The sequence below is a fragment of the Nuphar pumila genome, chromosome 5, assembly GCF_984573655.1.
Source record: "Nuphar pumila chromosome 5, dmNupPumi1.hap1.1, whole genome shotgun sequence".
NCBI lineage: Eukaryota > Viridiplantae > Streptophyta > Magnoliopsida > Nymphaeales > Nymphaeaceae > Nuphar > Nuphar pumila.
Window position 1 is genome coordinate 41,697,995 of NC_143253.1, and position 21,388 is coordinate 41,719,382.

The following is a 21,388-nucleotide window of genomic DNA, read 5'->3' on the forward strand; positions in this document are numbered from 1 at the left end:
CGGGTTATTCAAAATACATAGAATAACAGACGCCCGAACTAGTCTCAGTTGTTTCTACGTTTTGCCTGCGCGTACCCGCAGGCCAGTAATATCGAAACATAAAGTCTGTTCACACTGGTTGTTGAGTAGTGAGACTCACTTGCACTCGCTTGCACCACTGACTCGCTTGCACCACTGACTCGCTTGCACCACTGACTCGCTTGCACTCGCTTGCACCATTGACTCGCTTGCACTACCTATTCGTTTGCACTACTGATTCGCTTGCACTACTTACGCGTTTGCACTATGTACCTGCTTGCATTGCTTACCTGTTTAACTGCATATCTGCTTTAAACTGCGTAACCTACTGAATTAAATGTACGTAATTCAGTTTCCTTGTAGTCTCTCTTGTGCACCTACTAGTTTTTTTTGCGAAACTAGCTCATTCTATGGGTACAGGTGATGAATAGGTACTTCACGGGCGATGGCGCGATGGCAAGATGGCTTCAAGACTTTCTTCTTCCTACTCTTAGCTCGCGTCCTGATGTTTTTGGGTCTTGTAACGGATTTTCCTTGGGACATCCGAATTTTGTACTTTTGGAACCTTCTTTTAATGAAAGTGCCTTTTTCAAGTAGCATGGGTTGTATGTTTTGGTTCTTCAACTAACGTTCCCAAAGTGGTCAACTTGCTTTTCTAAAATTAACAAAAGGATGGTCTTCCGCTTATTTCTTAAACCAACTCTGTAATAAAGAGATTCTTTTAGTCTCTTGCCTGTTTTATGAAAGGTTCGAAAGTTGAAATTTTGGGGCGTTACATCTTGGTATCAGAGCTAAGGGAAGCAAGAATTCTTGACCATTGAGCATCCGCATCGCGCTGTGAGTATACCTTTCTTTTTGCTTAGTAGGTGTATTTTGTATTGTTAAGCTAAGAGGCTTGACGCGTTCTGCTTATGTACCAGCATTGCTGGGTTTTCCTAAACTACTCATGTTAAACATGAATGGTACTTATGTTTCTGGCCTATTTCGAGCCTCCTGAAAATTCTAATTATTGGTATTCCTTGTTTACTCCAAGGATGGCAAGAAACTCGAATGAAGGGTCTGCTGACGATTGGTCAGATCAGCGGGGATTCGTGTTGGATTCCATAAGTTCCCTAGCAGCGGCTATGCGAGACCAGATTCGTTCTCAAAGGGAACCAGCGCCCGTTTCTGAGTCGAAGCCGCATACCGCAGTGACGTATGAGAAATTCCTGAAGTCATAAACCACAATAAAGTGGCATTTACTAGTATAACCTTGATATTGAGTGCTCTAGGCTTGCTTTGGATTGTTAAGCCACTTGTCTCAATCTCTCTAGTTTGTCAAAAGACTAAATTTAGTACCTTATAAATGGCCAAAAGGTAAAACACAAACTTCTAAAAAGACAGACATTATATAAGAGATGAAAAGCAAAATAGACAGAACTACTATGAAAATGATCATAGTAGTGAATTTCATGACGACATGACCAAAACATGTAAATACATAAGTCCATACGCTTACATATCAGCAAAACACTAACAATCAATGAGAGTTGCAATATATGACATATGCAACACATCATAAAGTTGACATAATGATTCAGGTAATTTTGACTAGTCTTTCTTTATCATTACACAGGATTACTAGGAGATGTGTTAGGAGGTTTAACTATTAGAATGATAAAAGATCACTTACTTCTATAAATAACTTTGAGTATTTGGATGGCCATTCATCAGTAGCGTGTACCGCAGATCTGAAAGGCAATTCAAAAAGTCATATAATATAAACATCACAATCACTAGACAGCATATCAAGAAAGAACAGATGCAGTACTTTCAAGAATTGATTCTCCTCCTTCAAGAAAATGACATAAAGGCACACCCAAGTACAATGAACCGAAAAGAAACTATTGGTAATGAATGCTGCAAAACAAACATCATTGCAACTAAAGTAATAATGTTACATCATGGATAGGATTGCACAAGAAGCCATGCATTTCAAAAAAGCTCAAGCTACCTCGCCCAAACTCAGCTTGGCCTCATTACTTGCAAAAATAAGTTAAGTTTTAGCCTAGATCCAGGTTCTTTTGCTTAAGCAAGCCAAGCCCAAGCCCTAGGCATGGGCTAGTTAAGACTCATTTAAGTTTGGCCTTTTTTAATATAATATGTCTATATTCTAACTATATATGTGTGTGTTAGGTTACACATGAGTGACAGAAAAAAATTGTCCCAATGGTTAGGATGTATGTCCTTCACAAGGGAAATGGCAGGCTCAAATCCTACCGCCACCACTTTTCACAGTTTATTTTAAAAATATTATTTTTATATTTAATTTGTGCAAGCAGACCATAGCTGAGATAAAACAAGCTAGGTTCAAGTTCGAGTAGGTCATGTGAAAGCCTAACGTCTGCAACTTGGCTATCATATGCCACGATCAAGAGATTGAGAGGACATTCCTTCATCATAATCCTAAGATTATCAATACCTTAGATTGTCAAGTTTCAATCCCCACTTACAGTTGATTTTTTTTTTCTTTTCTTTTTATTTGTGCCCTCTTCTAACATGGAAAAGAAATAATAAAAATTATAGTCTACTTTTTTCCATTCTTTCATAAATTGACTTAATCGTAACTAAATTAAAATTTCTTATTCCTACATGCAAGCTATGTCACATGGACATGCCAACACAGACACCGACATGTACGGCATTATTTTAATATTTTTAAATAATGTATTAAAAACGTAGTCACATCCTATGAATATGAACCAATATGCAAATTTCGTTGGGGCGTTCCCTACTAAGCGACGCTCTATACACTATAGGCCCGGAGGCAGTGATAAGTGGGCAAGGGTAGCTAGGACATTGCCCAGAAGCGACGCGTCAAACCGGCGCCCGGGGGTGGGGTCAAATAGGCAAGGGTTCCCGCACTTTGTTGGACGGGTGAGGGTAAAAAAGGTAGTTCAAGACCATACAATTAGGTTAGCCACTTGGAACATAGGGTCTTTAACTAGTAAGTTGGTAGAGTTAGTAGATGTTATGTGTAGGAGAAAGATTGATATTTTATGTTTACAAGAGACCAAATGGGTAGGTGAGAAAGCAAAAGTGATACAACCTTGGGGATATAAGATTTGGTATACAAGAATACATAGGAATAGGAATGGAGTTGGGATTGTTAATAGGCGTGAGTTTATAGATAATGTAGTTGAGGTCCGTAGGAAGGGGGATAGGATTATACTTATTAGATTAGTAGTAGGTACATATATTATTAATTTTATTAGTGTTTATGCACCTCAAGTCGGTTTAGACGATTCCATTAAGCGGCAATTTTGGAAAGATTTAGACGAAGTAGTACAAGGGATATCTCATGGAGAAAAGATTTTCATCGGCGGAGACCTTAATGGACATGTAGGCATTAGTAGGGATGGATTTGAGAGTATCCATAGAGGCTATGGTATAGGAGAAAGAAACGAAAGTGGAGAAAGGATTTTAGATTTTGGTTTGTCCTATGATTTGATCTTAGCCAACACGTGGTTTAGGAAAAGAGAGTCTCACCTAGTAACATTTAAAAGTGGGGTTAATAAGAGTCAGATAGATTTTTTCCTACTCAGAAAGAGAGATAGGGGTTGTTGCATCGATTGTAAGGTTATACCGGGAGAAAGTGTAGCTACACAGCATAGAGTCTTAATTTTAGATCTTAAAATTAAAAAATGCCACAAAAGGGATAGACATAGGATAGATCCTAGAATTAAGTGGTGGGCACTGAAAGGAGCTAAACAAGGAATGTTTGTAGAACAGATAGCTAAGGAAGCTAATTGGTGTCTCGAAGAGGATTCAGAATCAATGTGGAATAAGATAGCGAGTTGCACGCGAAAGGTGGCGAAGGAGGTTTTGGGTGAGTCTAAAGGCGGTGCACCGCTAGGTAAGGATACATCATGGTGGAACGAAGATGTCAAATTAGCTATTAAGGTTAAAAGAGAGTGTTATAGAAATCTAAGTCAGAGTCGGGATAATGAGAATTTGGAGAAATATATGGTAGTAAAGAAGGAAGCTAAAAAAGTAGTTCGACACTTGAGGGATAAGGTATATAAGGAGGTTTATGACAAGTTGGATACCAAGTAGGGCGAAAAGGATATTTATAGGCTTGCAAAAATGAGAGATATGAAATTGAGGGATCTGGGTATGGTTAGATGTATCAAAGATGAAGCGCAAAGGGTTTTAGTTAAAGATGAGGAGATTAAGGAGAGATGGAAAGATTATTTTGATAAGCTATTTAATGGAAGTCATGCCCACGATCTTGGAGACTTCTCCATTCCTTTTCGTGAGATGAATCGTGACTTCGTGCGCAAGATTCAAAAGAAAGAAATTGCAGAGGCTTTGAAGAATATGAAATCCAGAAAGGCAGTTGGCCTGGATGGGATACCTATCGAGGCTTGGAAATGCTTGGGTGAGAAAGGTTTAGTATGGTTGGCAAATCTTTTTAACAAGATTTGGCGGACAAATAAGATGCCTAATGAGTGGAGGAAAAGTACTTTGGAGCCTCTATATAAGAATAAGGGTGATATACAAGATTACACAAACTATCGTGGTATAAAACTCATGAGTCATACTATGAAACTTTGGGAGAGGGTGATTGAGTATAGGTTGAGGAAGGTTGCCATGATATCGGAGAATCAATTTGGTTTTATGCCTGGAAGATCAACTATGGAAGCTATACATCTTCTTAGACAACTTATTGAGAGATATAGAGAGGCGAATAAAGATTTGCATATGGTTTTTATTGATTTAGATAAGGCATACGATAGAGTACCTAGGAATGTTCTCTGGTAGACAATGATGAAGAAAGGTATTTCTCTCAAGTTCATTAGTATAATTAAAGATATGTACGAAGGAGTAGTAACCAATGTCCGCACTTGTGGAGGGGTGACAAACAATTTTCCTATAACGGTTGGGTTACATCAAGGATTTGCATTAAGCCCTTTCCTTTTTGCTATAGTGATAGATGAACTTACGAGATCATTTCAAGAGAATGTGCCGTGGTGTATGTTGTTTGCTGATGATATTGTTTTGATTGATGAGTCTAGAGCTAGGGTTAATGCTAAGTTAGAATTATGGAGACAGACTTTGGAAGCAAGAGGTTTTACGTTGAGTAAGAGTAAGACAGAATATATGGAATGTCAGTTTAGTAAGCAACGAAGTAATGATGAGAGTGTAGTGAAGCTTGGTGAGCAAGAAATAGCGGTGGATGACTGTTTCAAATATTTGGGATCTATCATTCAAAAGAATGGAGAAATTGATGGAGATGTAAAACATAGGATTAAGGTTGGGTGGATGAAATGGAAAAGTGCAACTGGAGTGTTGTGTGATCATAAAATGCCATTGCGGTTGAAGGGGAAGTTTTATAGGACGACAATTAGATCTGCTTTACTATATGGTACGGAATGTTGGGCTGCCAAGAGACATCATGTTCAAAAAATGAGTGTAACTGAGATGCGTATGCTTCGATGGATGTGTGGAAATACACTAAAAGATAAGATTCGGAACGAGAAAATACGTAAGAAGGTAGGCGTTGCATCCATTGAAAATAAGATGAGTGAGAATCGTTTACGATGGTTTGGGCATATTCGGCGAAGGCCTAATGATGCTCCGGTTAGAAGGATGGAGAAATGGGAAAATATATTAGCTAAAAGAGGTTGGGGTAGGCCTAAGAAGACTTGGATGGAGATGATAAGAAAGGATATGAATGCTTTGAACCTCACCGAGGACATGACATTGGATAGAAATGATTGGAGGAGAAGGATTCATGTGGAGGACCCAGAATGATTTTCCTTTTGGTTCATATCGCCGACACCAATTGTTTGGGATGAAGGCGTGTTGTTGTTGTTGTTGTTGTTGTTGTTGTTGTTGTTGTTGTTGTTGTTGTTGTTGTTGTTGTTGTTGTTGTTGTTGTTGAAAGGATATGAATGCTTTGAACCTCACCGAGGACATGACATTGGATAGAAATGATTGGAGGAGAAGGATTCATGTGGAGGACCCAGAATGATTTTCCTTTTGGTTCATATCGCCGACACCAATTGTTTGGGATGAAGGCGTGTTGCTGCTGCTGCTGTTGCTGCTGCTGCTGCTGCTGTTGTTGTTGTTGTTGTTGTTGTTGTTGTTGTAAACGTTCTTGGATTGAGAACTGACTGGCACTAAACTGGTCCGCCGTGGACAAATCATCCATAAAGAATTGGTTAGCAGGATTTTCTTATATCCCTCAACAGTCTCCCCCTCCACATGTTGTCAAGCCCTCAATCCATTACCTCCAATGCACTACAGGCTACCCTTTAGTCTTTACATTCAAGAGTCACCATGGTTATGCTGTACACACTTTGCTGATTCACTCGTGAGCAATTCAGCCACCTGAATAGCTTAATTGTGGGAAGCTCCAACAGATGTTCTGTACAATTACTCTACAGCCACTGAAAACAGAGGCAAACATTCCAGCACAATCCTTCCATTGGAAATGAGCACCAAAAACAGACGAGGGTGGGGGTGTCTATATCAGAATTATGCAATTTTTTGTCCTCCTAGCTATTTCTATAGGTTGGGTTAACTATGAACCAGCATAATGTAAAAACCGGTGGCCCTAACAATGCAACACACAGCACACAAAAAAATCCATAATTCAAAGCATATCAGTGAGCAATTGAACATCGTGATCTATCTGATCACAGATAGATTGGTGTTCACCCTATTAGCATAGCTCGTCATATAACAATACAACTCTCAATATCATAGCATAGAAATGGATTGCCCTTGCTTGAGATCCAATGACAGTTTCTTCATTAGTAAGATATGGAAAACATGGTGTTCACTTGTGGTACAGTAAAGATGTACACATTTTGATCCATCAGGTGCAGCAAGAGGAACTGATTACAGGAGGGTGGTGAGCGAGTCAAAGTCATGGTCCATTCCCACATATTAAGCATTGTGGAAAAACTCTTCTTTTTTTACTTCCACACAGAAAAATAGTGTGTTGCTATCCTTTAAATTGAGACAGGAAGAATAAAATTTTAATTTCATAGAAAATTTCACCTATAGCATCAAATGCAATAGACGATGACAATCATTAGTCCCTTTAGATCACTAATGCCTTATATAAATGACAAAAAACAGAATTTTTATGTCAGGTGGGCACAACTAAAAGAACCCAGGACATGATATTCATGTGTGGTTTCCCAAAAGGAACAGTGGGAGAAAATACTGCAGATTGGTGTACGGCTATTACAAGTCACATAACAGAAATTGTATTTTCAAAATAATTGACTACGGGACAGCAAGATTAATGGTGTCCATTTTCATTATCAGGCATCTGTTCTCCAACCACTTCAACTTCAATTATTTGCAGCAAGTCTAACAAGACCCATATTCTACCATAAATTTTGATGGAAAAATTCAAAACATTTTTTGATCAAATAGTTGGCACACTACAGTGCTGATAAAGACAAACTTACGTATGTGTACGATGGTTTAGAGAAATTTTGAATTTTCCCTGCATCCAATAGTGACACTCTTACCTACCTCTATAAGTTGCATCTGTAGCATCCATGGCATCATCTAGTGTTTTTCCCAAAGTACCAAATTATGCAATTTTCATAGATGTGCTCTAACGCCCCGAGAGATTTTAACCCTTATAAAAATACATGAAAGGTGTTTCTCTCAAGTACATTAGTATAATTAAAGATATATATGAAGGAGTAGTAACCAATGTTCGCACTTTGGGCTCGATGTGGCCCCAGCCGGGCAGGTGCTCTTTCTTTAAAAAAAAAAATTAAAACAAAAGTTTTTAAAGAAGAGGGGTTTCTTTTTATGCATGTTGTGACTTGCATGAAAAATATCCAGGGTTTTTAGGTGAGTTGACTTATTTGAATCTGAAATAAAAAAAAGTGTATACTGCCACATGAATGTATGAAATCACTTATGGTGTTAGATATAGTTGTATTCATACAAAAGATTAAAATATGGCGGGGTTGCACCTAGTATATCATGCTTAAATAAGGTATTAATGCATAATTGTTCTTATGTACACGTGCACACGTGGAATTGATATATGCTGCATCTGTATATTTGCATAAGTGTTCGCATGTTTCTAACTAAGATAATTCATGAATAAAAGCAATATGTGTGGCATGAGTACATGAATACGTGCACATGAATAGTGTGGACACGTGCATATGAATGTTGTAGTCCTTGCACATTGTTAAATTGGCATATGTTGATGCGCATTGGAAAGCATGTGACTCTATTGCCTATATGGCATGTTGTTATGGTTTTTGCATATGGTGCATCGATGGTCGAAATGAATAATCGTTGGTCTGATGGGCTTCGAGCTTTGGTTTGTTCCTTCTTTATTCATTTTAAATGCATCGCAAAAATCACATTAATGTTGTTGCACTGTATTTCACTGTTCTATATTTTTCCACAGGCTGGAGTCTCGTGATGAGCCTCGCATTTGGAAATGCGAATTTATGATATTAATTTGGCGTGCATGGCTATAGATAGAAAAGCATGTGATATGTAATGAATGCATTGGCATATTCATAATGATTTTTGCATATGAATGCATGGATGATTAAGATGGATCATTATAGGTTGTGGAAGCCTTAAGACGGTGTGCTCCTTTACTTGTTTATGCATTGCAAAAATCATATTTGATATTGTGGTTTTTATTGCACTGTTCTATGATGCCACGGGCTGTGGTCCCGTGAAGAGCTTGGCATGTTGATTTGCAAGCTTACGTTATTAATTCTGCATGTTGAATTGCAAATTAAAGGAGATGAATTAATAACAAAATAAAAGAAATTTAATAACAGTATAATTTATGTTTCCTTGATGTCCCTTCTTTAGTGTGGAAATCTTGGATATTGCGATTTTGGGGAAACCGTGAGGATGCTAAAACTCTGTGTGCATTATTGTTGCCCCTGACCCCTATTAGAATATGAATGAAATTGGATCCCTTATTGGATCCATATCCATATCGAGTTTTATAATGTTGTATTTTACTTTTCTTATACAGGGCATTTTTGTCCTTGTAAAAAGGTTGTAACCCTATTTAATATAATTAAGGTTTACCGCAACCAATTGAATGAAATGAGAGGTTGCTGATTCCCAGAAAGCACGAGTTCTCTTCTTCCTCCCTTCCCATACTCTTCTAGATTTCCTCAACAACAAGATCTGTCAGTCGAAGGGCAGTTCTATGAAACCCGATATTGAGGTTCTTCTCTTGGCCACGGTTTTAGGGAGAGTTTGCCCCTTTGCCTGTGGGTGGTGTATAGACACAGTTGTTTTGGTATACCAAGAAAAATGGCGCCAGTGGATGCTGATTTTCATGGTATCCCCGACATTGGATGATGATTTCCAATGTTCCGATGGAAGGTGATGTTTCCTGATATTGGTCGAAGGCTAAGTTTAGAACCAAGTAATAAAATACAACTTGTGTGTTAAGTTACTCTGGGGACCCAACTTGACCTGAGGGATTTTATCTGTTTGGAGTATCCGCGGGCAACAGTAATTAAAAAAAGGAACTTAAATTGTGTGCTTTTAATAGGGACATGCATATAAAAAGAAAACTCTGATAAAAGATAATAATTTATTCATGCATTGTACTGAATCATGCATATTCTTGTTATGCATTAGATCATACATATTTACTTGTTCCCTTAATTGTGATATATTGAACAATGCATAATGTTGTTCCTTAATGCACGTTAAATGTGTTTAATTCTTAGATTCTGACATCTGTTGTTATTAAATGTTCTCTCATGCTTAATTAATGTTCCCTATTGCATGAATAGTTAATTGAATTATGAATTTGTCATAAATGCGTCCCTCTATTTGATTCATTAGAGGGACCTGTACGCAGGATTCTAACACTGTATTTTTTTTGTTTTTCGCAACCTCAGATGTCTAGTGGAGAAGGTTTGCTTCTGAGAAGAGTCACGAGGGGACTACACGACTGCAATGCAGATTCTTGGGACGACGTGACTCTTTCTTTTTGCTTTCCTTACTTTTATTTACTTATGTCTCAGACTCTTTACATTTGAATAAATAAAGTTTGGTTTGATTTATTTTGGTTTGGTATGAAAGATGAGTATAAGATCCCTTGTGGTGGTGGTTCTGTTTTAACTGTAAGGCCCCGAGTCTCTGAGATTGTTTTCGCACTTGTTTTAAAAAAAAAATCACACTTTTTAAGGGGTATGAGTTGGGGTTGTTACAATGGTTGTTTATTTTCATAGTGTCCCGACATTGGTTGTTGATTTTCAATGTTCTGATGAATGGTGTTGATTTCTGATATCGGTCGAGGGCTAAGTTTGGAACCCGGTAATAAAATATAAATTGTGTGCTAAGTTACCCTGAGAACCCTACTTAACCTCCGGAATTCTTACACGTTTTTAGTATCCACGAGCAACGGGAATTAAAAAGAGAAATTTAATTTGTATGCATTTAATAGGGACATGCATATGAAAAGAAAACTCTACAACAACAACAACTACGCCTTCATCCCAAAACAATTGGGGTCAGCGATACAACAACAACAACAATAACTACTACTACGCCTTCATCCCAAAACAATTGGGGTCGGCGATATGAACCAACAAAGAAAATCATTCTGGGTCTTCCACATGAATCCTTCTCCTCCAATCATTTCTATCCAATGCCATGTCCTCGGTGAGGTTCAAAGCATTCATATCCTTTCCTATCATCTCCATCCAAGTCTTCCTAGGCCTACCCCGACCTCTTTTAACTAATATATTTTCTCATTTCTCCATCCTTCTAACTGGAGAATCATTAGGCCTTCGCCGAATATGTCCAAACCACCGTAAACGATTCTCTCTCATCTTATTTTCAATGGGTGCAACGCCTACCTTCTTACGTATCTCCTCGTTCTGAATCTTATCTTTTACTGTATTTCCACACATCCGTCTAAGCATACGCATCTCAGCTACACTCATTTTTTGAATATGATGTATCTTGGCAGTCCAACATTCCGTACCATATAGTAAAGTGGGCCTAATTGTCGTCCTATAAAACTTTCCCTTCAACCGCAATGGCATTCTACGATCGCACAACACTCCAGTTCACTTTTCCATTTCATCCACCCAACCTTTATCCTATGATTTACATCTCCATCAATTTCTCCATACTTTTTAATGATAGATCCCAAATATTTGAAACAATCATCCACCGGTATTTCTTGCTCAACAAGCTTCACTACACTCCCATCACTACTCTGTTGCTTACTAAACTGACATTCCATATATTCTATACTCAACTTAAAACCTCTTGCCTCCAATGTATGTCTCCATAATTCTAACTTAGCATTAACCCCAGCTCTAGACTCATCAATCAAAACAATATCATCGGCAAACAACATACATCACGGCACATTTTCTTGAATTGATCTCGTAAGTTCATCCATCACTATAGCAAATAGAAAAGGGCTTAATGGAGATCCTTGATGTAACCCAACCGTTATAGAAAAATTGGTTGTCACCCCTCCACAAGTGCGGACATTGGTTACTACTCCTTCGTACATATCTTTAATTATACTAATGTACTTGAGAGAAACACCTTTTTTCATCATTGTCCACCATAGAACATCCCTAGGTACTCTATCGTATGCCTTCTCCAAATCAATAAAAACCATATGCAAATCTTTGTTCCTCTCTCTATATCTCTCAATATGTTGTCTAAAAAGATGTATAGCTTCCATAGTTGATCTTCCAGGCATAAAACCAAATTGATTCTCTGATATCATGACAACCTTCCTCAACCTATACTCAATCACCCTCTCCCAAAGTTTCATAGTATGACTCATGAGTTTTATACAACGATAGTTTGTTCAATCTTGTATATCACCCTTATTCTTATATAGAGGCACCAAAGTACTCTTCCTCCACTCATTAGGCATCTTATTTGTCTGTCAAATCTTGTTAAAAAGATTTGTCAACCATTCTAAACCTTTCTCACCCAAGCATTTTCAAGCCTCGATAGGTATACCATCTGAGCCAACTGCCCTTCTTGATTTCATTTTCTTCAAAGCCTCTGCAATTTCTTTCTTTTGAATATTGCGCATGAAGTCAAGATAAAAGATAATAATAAATTATTATGCATTGCACTGAAATCATTCATATTTCTGTTACGCATTAGATCATGCATATTTATGTGTTTCCTTAATTGTGCTATATTGGTGAATGCATGATATTGTTCTATAATGTATGTTAAATGTCTTTATTACTTAATTTATGGTACCCGTTGTTTATTAAATGTTTCTTCATGCTTAATAATTGTTCCGTATTGCATGAATGATTAATTGAATTGTGAATTTGTCATAATTGTGTTCATCTAAGTTCTTTATTCTTATTTGACTCATTAGAGGGAGTTGTACGCATAATTCTTTGGATTCTGAAAACCTACTTTTTGTGTTTTTCGCAGGCTCGGATGCCCAGTGGAGTGACCTGCTTTTGAGATGAGCTACGAGAAGATTACACGATTGCCTGACAGATTCTTTTGGATGGCGTGGCTCTTCTTTTCTTCTTTTGCTTTATTTACATGTCTATTTGCTTATGTCTCAGACTATGCATTTTATTGAATAAATAAAGTTTGGTTTGGTATGAAAGATGAGTATAGGATCTCTTGTGGTGGTGGTGGTGTTTAACTGTAAGGCCCCGGGTCTCTGGGAAGATTTCCGCAATGGTAAAAAAAATCTGCATTTTTTCTTGGGTATGAGTTGGGGTCGTTACACCCTGCCACATGCTCAGCTGCCGATACTGCTAAGTTATTCGTGCGAAATGTAGTCAAGCATTAGGAAATCCCAGATAGCATTGTCAGTGATCATGATGCCCGCTTCACTGGTAAGTTTTGGCGAGAAGTGTTTTGCTTGATTAGAGCAAACTTGCACTTCAGCACAAGCTTCCACCCCCAAACCGACGGACAGGCGGAGAGGATCAATGGCATGTTGGAAAAATATATGTGGCACTTTGTTAGTGCCAATCAAAGGGATTGGCTTGATTTACTTGATGTGGCTCAATTCTGCTACAACCTTCAAAAGAGCAAGTCATCCGGCCATAGTCCATTCAAAGTTGAAATCGGACAACAACCGCAGACTCCGCACTTCCTTGTTGTGCAAGGACGTGGCAAAGCACCTTATCCATACCAGTTTGTCAGGAACGGGCAAGATCAGACAGAATTAGCAAAGGCGTATTTGAACAAGGCGACTAAGCGCGTGAAGAAATAGGCAGATGAGAAGCGTCGACCAGCAGAATTTCGTGTTGGGGACAAGGTGTTGGTGAAGCTCTTTCCCAATCGCACAACTATCTTTCGGGGCCACCACCGAAGCCTTATTCGCAAGTATGACGGACCCTTCACTATTATCAAGCGCGTAGAAAACTTGGCGTACCGGTTGAACTTACCAGCAAACTTTCAAGTGCATCCGGTATTCCACATATGCAACCTGAAATCGTTCCACGAAGACGAAGGAGACCCTCAACGAAGCATGCCTCAACTTGCTCTCATTCTGCAGCGTGCACCTTCAACGGTCAGTACCCCAGGCAGAGAACCAAAAACGATCCTCAGTCATTCCAACAACTACCACCAGCATGTTTCAGCATCAACAACTTTAGAGGATTACCATGAACAATTGGCGTCGAAGATGGCGCCAACTTAGGCAGAGGAGCATGTTCCGGACCGCTATGTTTTTCACCTTTTTGTTTCTGATGTATATACCGCTTTGACACTCTCGAGTATCACAAAAGGCCTTACGACTTAAGAACCCCGTGTATTCGGACCCTCTTCTCCTCTTGATGTACTTTGCTTTCAAGTATCTATAAAGAAACTATTTGCATCCTTGCCTCTTTGATCCCTTTGTGATTGTGCATGTGTGTACTTTTGCTTTCGCTCGTGTGTGTGTGTGTGTGTTTTAGGTTGCTTATGCGCTAAAAAGGCCTGCTTTCGATGTTTGTGATTACCCGAAGCTATGTCGTGGGGGCTTTCGCTTCTAAGCCAGTGACAGTGCAAATGCATAATGATAAAAAAGAAATCACATAAACAGTGATGATCGCCTTCACAGGCAGGATGCTCGAGTTTGTTTGAAAGAACAGAGCATGTAGAATGAATTGCCAGTTAAAATAAAACCTGACATACCAATTTGTCTCTTTGGTTCCATCAAAGGAGAGAATGAAATGGTAAAAAACTCCAACGAACAGGTTGTTAACAACTACACTCCTCGAGTAGCAATTGAACTCGGTAACCTCGGTCATCCGAGTTAGGAGACTGGGCTAAAAAAATTATCTTAGGTGGTAGGTCTCAATGACTTCTGCAGAAGTATGGATGCATCCCCTTAAACAAGTGACCTTTGAGGAATTCTCTATCGATCATTGGTCGTCCCCTTATTAGCGGACTCAGCTAGTTGTCCGAGGTATCAAAATACATAGAATAACAAACCCCAAGGCAGTCTCAGTTGTTTCTACATTTCTCTTGTGCGTACCCTTAGTACAGTTAATATCGAAACAAGATTATCATGCTCATTTTGCTTAGTTTGAACCGCATATCACGAAAGGGACAACATATATATTAGTTTTGTTCTTAATTTTGATATTTATGGTCCTACCAGATTTTCATCAATCTGACCCATTTCATGGGTATAAGTGATGATTAAGTCGGAACTGCAGGCGATAGCGCAATGACGTGATGATATCAAGATGAGACTCTTTCCTTGATGTTTCGCTCTGGAGGACATTTTTTATAATTTGGTATAAGGGTTTCTTTAAAATTGCACTTTTCGTATAAACTTTAAAACCTTTTTTTGAATCTATTTGGTTTTAATGAATGTACAGAGTTACAAATTCGTTGTGTAAAAGAAGGTTCGCCTGTAATGCGCCCAAGGTCCATTGACTTGTCATTTCAAACACCGTTTTTTGCTGAACTGCTATTTTAAACTCTAAAAAATGAATGATTACAAAGCTTTCAAAATTTACCTAAAAAGTTACAAGTCCGAGATTTTGGGGGCATTACACCGAGAGAAGTCACTGCTAAGGCAAAACAGAAATATGATGCATCATATACTACTATAGTAGTTCAGGATCTATCACTTAAGACACATGGATAGCCCCGGTCTCCGAAGACCTATGAGTGAGTGGAGACTACTAGGATGCCTCACTCCCAAAACATAGAACAAAATCACTTGAGGTTATACCATCTACCTTCTCTAAGATAAAGATCAAAACAGAATAGGTCAGAAGGGTTTTCTTTATTACTATGTTATGACTCGGCCAACTAGGTGTCGCACCTGCGTCGATGCGACGCAATGCGAGTGCGGCACCCGATGCGGTCAACCTGACGCACCCAGGGTCATTTATGTCCAACTTTTGGACTTTATATATATATATATATATATATATATAATTTTTTATATTTTTGCCGCACCCCCACACCCAAGTTTTTTGAAAGTATCGCACCCCTGCACCCACACCCGCACCCATGTGACATAGCTTTATTATTATTTTATGTGTCCTATGCTTGGTAGGTCAGAATGGGCTTAATAACACCAGTACATGTTTTTAGGGTGATAACCAAAGTCCTATGTATCTGACTCAATCAATAGTTGCTTTATATACACGAGCACTTTGCCAGTAGGGTGGATCCAAAAAAACTTAGGTTTATGTGTAGGCATGTTTTACTTATCGGATTGTGCTTTATTTTGTACATACAGGGTTTGTATTAACTTTCAAAATGAATAAGCATGCCTTGATGCCTTACAGTACAATATCAGTTATAAGCCATACTCAAAATGTATACGTGTATATTGACGTCTTACCGTACAATGGCACTTATAAGCCATACTGAGCATGTACATGCGTGTCTTGATGTCTTATAGTACAATGACAGTCATAAGCCATATTTAGAATATACAAGTATGTCTTGACGTCTTACAATACAATGACAGTCATAAGTCGTACTCAGAATGTACAAGTGTATCTTGATGTCCTACAATACAATGGCAGTTATAAGTCATACTCATAATCGACAAGCGTGTCTTGACGTCTTACACTACAATGGCAGTCATAAGCTATACTCAGAATATACAAGCATATCTTAACGTCTTACAGTATAATGGCAGCCACAAGCCATACTCAGAATGTACAAGTGTGTCTTGACGTCTTACAGTAACATGGGAGTCATACACTACTGTGCTCTTAGGGCACCAAAAAGGTTTCATGACCTCTTCAGGGTTAAGTGTTTATTTTATACAAAACATCATTTTGCACGAAAGTGATTTATACGAATATCATTTTTATATGTAAATTGGTGCAGGCGAATCAAATATCAATTTGCATGTAAAGTGATGCATGCGAATATCGTAACTCGATGCATGCAATAAACAATTTCTTTATGTGTAGCGAAACACATAGAAAATGATGCATGTGATAAACAACTGCTTTATGCATAGCGAAACACATGCAATATCGAAATATCATCGAAAAGCAATACATGTAAATCATGTTATTTTATGCATAACATACGTGATATCAAAATATCATCGAAAAGCGATGCATGTGAATAAAATATTATTTTATACATAACACATGTGATATCAAAATATTGTCGAAAATTGATGCATGTGAATAAAATATTATTTTATGCATAACGAACACATGCGACATCAAAATATCGTTGAAAAGCGATACATGTGAATCAAATATTATTTTATGCATAACGAATACATGTAATATCAAAATATCATCGAAAATCAATGCATGTGAATAAAATATTATTTTATGCATAACAAACACACGCGATATCAAAATATCGTCGAAAAGCGATACATGTGAATAAAATATTATTTTATGCATAACAAACACATGCGATATCAAAATATCATCGAAAAGCGATGCATATGAATAAAATATTATTTTATGCATAACAAACACATGCGATATCAAAATATCGTCGAAAGCGATGCATGTGAATAAAATATTATTTTATGCATAACAAAACAAATGTGATATGAATATATATATTTCTCGTAACATGAGGCATGTGAAATACAACATGATTTAATCGTAGCGAAACTCATGTGAAACTATTAAAACATAATTCACTTGTGAATGAGCACATGCGACATTAATCGTAGACTAACACGTGTCAAAAGAACATATTCCAATATTAAAAGTTATGAGCCTTTGCTATATGTAAGTACCTCGTAGAGCGTATCGAAAAGAGAAAATTCCCAAAAATAACTCAGGGGAATTTTCCTCCAAACAAAACACGAATCTCCAGAGATCATCAAGTGTGCGCAACTGAGCAAATGCGAGGGTCGGTTTGTGCCTCGTAAATTGTGCCCACAACGAAAATTGGTTGTGTGTTTTGGTACAGTCGCGGGGTGGGACAAGCTTGCTCTCAAGAAAGGCTTGATTGGGCTAAGAGAAATCGCTGCACACAGGGAGCTCGGTTGGGATCAAGTGTCAGCAAGGTGGAGGAGTGTAGCTAAACAGTGGGCTTGGGCTGAGGGTGGTCAGAACCGAGTGTGTAACGCCCCAAATTTCAAACTTCTGAACCTTTTCAGAAAAACAGGCAAGAGACTAGAAATATCTCTTTCCTTCAGAGTTGGTTTATGAAATCAGCGGAAGACTTTTCTTTGATAAATCATAAGGCAAGCTCACAACTCTGGGCACGTTAGCTAAAAGAACCAAAACGCACAAAAATTCGGATATCATAAGGGAAATCCAATACAAACCCAAGCGTCCAGGACGTGAGCTAAGAGCAGGAAGAAGAAGTCTTGAAGCCATCTTGCAATCGCGTCATCGCCCGTAGAGTACCTAAACATCACCTGTACCCATAGAATGGGTTAGTTTCGCGAAAAACTAGTAGGTCCACAAGAAAGACTAACAGGAAACTGAATTAAGTACATTTAATTCAGTAGGCTACGTAGCTTAAAGCAGATATGCAGTTAAACAGGTAAGCAATGCAAGCAGGTGAATAGTGCAAACACGTAAGCAGTACAAACGAATAAGGCGTGCGAGCGAGTAAGTAGTCCAAGCGAGTAAGTAGTGCAAATGCGTAAGTAGTGCAAACAGTAAGCAGTTCAATGCAAGTAAGCAGTGCAACTGACCAACGCAGCATACGATCCATTTGATCATAAGCTGTGAACTACTATGCAACAAGCTTGTCCTCGTTCCTAGAACGAGGTCTCTGCATCTAATCACCACCAGGACATAGTTTGTCACTCGCTACTTCTAACCAACGCTTTGTCCTGAACGACCTTAATCTATCCTCATCTCTCAAAGTCTTACGCGGCTAACTGTCACCGGTTATGACGCACTAAGGCGTCATACCTTCTCAGAAAGCTCACCCTTCCGTAGAAGGTCCAAAACATGATCCCTAACTCAAATCGCTAACGATCTGATTCTCACACCTGAGTCAAGCATGTAATCATGCTAAAACAGAAAGTTGAAACTATGAATTCATAGTTGGCTATCACAAACAATCTCAGAAGATCGTCACAGCTCACCATAACTTTTTATGGTAAGCAAAAACACAAGATCCACATCGGATCGTTCGGTCCGAGAGATATACGATCGGACAAGGAATTTTCGCCCTAGAGGTTATACTTGATCTTGGACCCTACACTCCCTCACAGGAGTTCACCGTCTTTGCGGCTACCCGTTCGTGGACAATGTACATCCTCACAGAGATCTCCCACTTTAGCCGGGCCACCTGATCTGGGAAATGTATAACCTCACAGTGAAACCTTTGGGAGATCAGTCCCTAACAAATGCCATATCCAATGAAAATCATTACGATACACGCATCCACACAAATGACCGCTCTCAGGGTCGATAGCCACTAATACAAACAACAAGATCAACGCCCGGATCACCTGGTCTGGGACATGTATAACCTCACAAGAAATTCCGCCCTAGAGGGTATACCTGGTCTTGGACCATACACTTCCTCACAGGAGTTCATCGTCTTTGCGACTACCCGTTCGTGGACAGTGTACATTCTCACAGAGAATCTACCACTCTAGCCGGGTACCTGGTCTTGATCATACACGTCCTCGCAGATAATCCTTTGGAGATCAGGTGCTCGACAGACACCCCACTCAGTGATGCATGCATCAATAATCGACAGATCTAAACCATTAACCGCCTCGGGGTCGGTAGCCACAATATGGGCACAAGCATGCATATCAGCAATGTGCATCGTATCACTTCAAATAGAAGCATAATATCCTACGCATCGTGTTATTGCCACAAGGAATATTGCAATCCTCAAATAGGCCCTCAAAGCATGTGTAAACGACACATGAGAACGCGCAAATATGGCAATTCAGTTGATTCTATGAGCGAAGGGTAACTAACTCTACCCGTCAGCCAAACAAAACAACTGAATAAGACAAGCACTCATAACAATGCTCGTAAAACATATAATTACCATAAAATGGCTCAGTCCATCGACAAGTAATTAAATTAATTGTAAGGCATAAACCATTACATCACAAGCCATTCACAAGCAATCATACAGCAACAGTTATATCACAATATGTAAGTAGCTTATAAGACAAGCGGTCACATCAATCCTAGTTGCCACCAGTTCGTAGATTACGAGTTGTATGCAATCACATCAATCATAAGAGATGCAAGCCAACAAGTGCTACGCTACAATAAGCACCAAACAGTTCGACCAAGGGATAAAGCAAGTCACATGCTAATATATAGCAACTGGTATAATGTTATTATTATAAGCATTTAACTAGTATGAGAAACTCCTTATTACTCCGCAAAGAACTGCGTAAGCAGTTTAACCAACTAGAGTAACGCCTTGACAGGCGTGCACAGTTCAACGAGTAGCATACTGAAATATCGAGCAAGCAAGCGAATTAGTAATGCAAGCGAAGAAGTAGTGCAAGTGAAGCAGTAGTGCAAGTGAATCAGTAGTGCAAGCGAATCAGTAGTGCAAGCGAATCCGTAGTGCAAGCGAATCTCACGACCCACGACCAGTGTGAATAGACCTTATGTTTCGATAATTACTGGCCTGCGGGTACGCGCAGGCAAAATGTAGAAACAACTGAGACTAGTTCGGGTGTTTGTTATTCTATGTATTTTCAATAACCCGAATAGCTAGTTGAGTCCGCTCCAAAGGGGACGGCATTAGCCAAGAGGATTCCCCAGAGGCTGAAAAGCAGTACCACGGATGCATCCAACTTCTGCAGAAGTGTTGAACTAACTTGTGTAGCCCCTATCCCCTAACTCCAATGACTGGGGAGGCCGGATCTGTGCCCGTGGGGTGGTTGTTAACAACCTGTCCATTGGAGTTTTTGTACCGATCTGTCCTCTCCCTTGACAGACAACTAGAAGCGAACGGGTGCGTTAGGGGTTGCTTAACTAACGACCCTTTCTATGATGTGGTCTTTAAACCACTCGAGCATCTTGCCTGTGAAGGCGAATGTGAGGTCATTTATGTGATTACAGCATTTTGCATTTAGCGTTGTTCGAGGTCGCACGACCGTCTCATCCGATCATCGCAGTACTAGACGTGTCGTGCACGACTACAAGTACTCTAGGATGAAGGGGGTATAGCTCCTCAATAGAAGCCTTAACAAGAGTGTTTCACAAAGATGTAAAGTTTATCAACTTTACTCTATCTTTTGAAACAACAGTACCTTGTGCCAACATTATACATGTGACTATCTCGAATCACATCCGCTATCGGGGTATCTACATGCCTCGCATGACTCGATACCGGCCTCGATAGACGAGATACGGGTTTCTCAACAGGACACCCGCTAAGAAGTTCGCTCGAACCCCCAATTCGGGATCACCCGAGATATGCCAAAAAGGGCGAGCAGAACCGACCAGTCACATCCTTCAAAATGCTTCGATTTGAAGCAGTCTTTGAGGCCTTTGCGCAGCTCCCTAAAATCTCAAGTCGACTCTGCAGGACTGCGCACACGAAGAGCCAGGATCCTTGCGAGGTATCCCTCTCCTTAAACGGAGGTGTATCGCCAGCTCCCAACTGAACTCTTGTCGCAAGAGTGAGTGATAGATGTCTCTTGCATCCTCCACAATGATGCCTTTAAGGCATACGCAAAGAGCAAGAACCTGCACGTCATCTGCAAAAGCAAGGCAATACCAACACATATGCAAAAGCAAGAGCCTAGGCGCAACGGCAAAGTAAAGGCGGTAAGCAGAAGTGCAACGCGAACCCTCGCATAATGCGCGACGGCAAGTAAAAACTGTAAGCAGAAGTGCAACGCAGAACCTTTGCACGATACGCAACGGCAAAGTAAAGGCGGTAAGCAGAAGTGCAACGCAAACCCTCGCACAACGCGCGACGGCAAGTAAAAACTGTAAGC

General features: G+C 39.4%; 1 protein-coding gene across 5 annotated transcripts in view; it reads right to left on the reverse strand.

Annotated features, from left to right (window-relative positions):
- Positions 1–21,388, reverse strand: part of MMH-1 (MUTM homolog-1) — a 123,739-nt gene that overhangs the window by 58,106 nt on the left and 44,245 nt on the right. For all 5 annotated transcript variants that reach the window (XM_090006042.1, XM_090006041.1, XM_090006044.1 and 2 more), the window contains exon 3: positions 1,691–1,748. In XM_090006042.1, the coding sequence (XP_089862168.1) occupies positions 1,691–1,748 (58 nt within the window). The remainder of the gene's footprint in view (positions 1–1,690; positions 1,749–21,388) is intronic.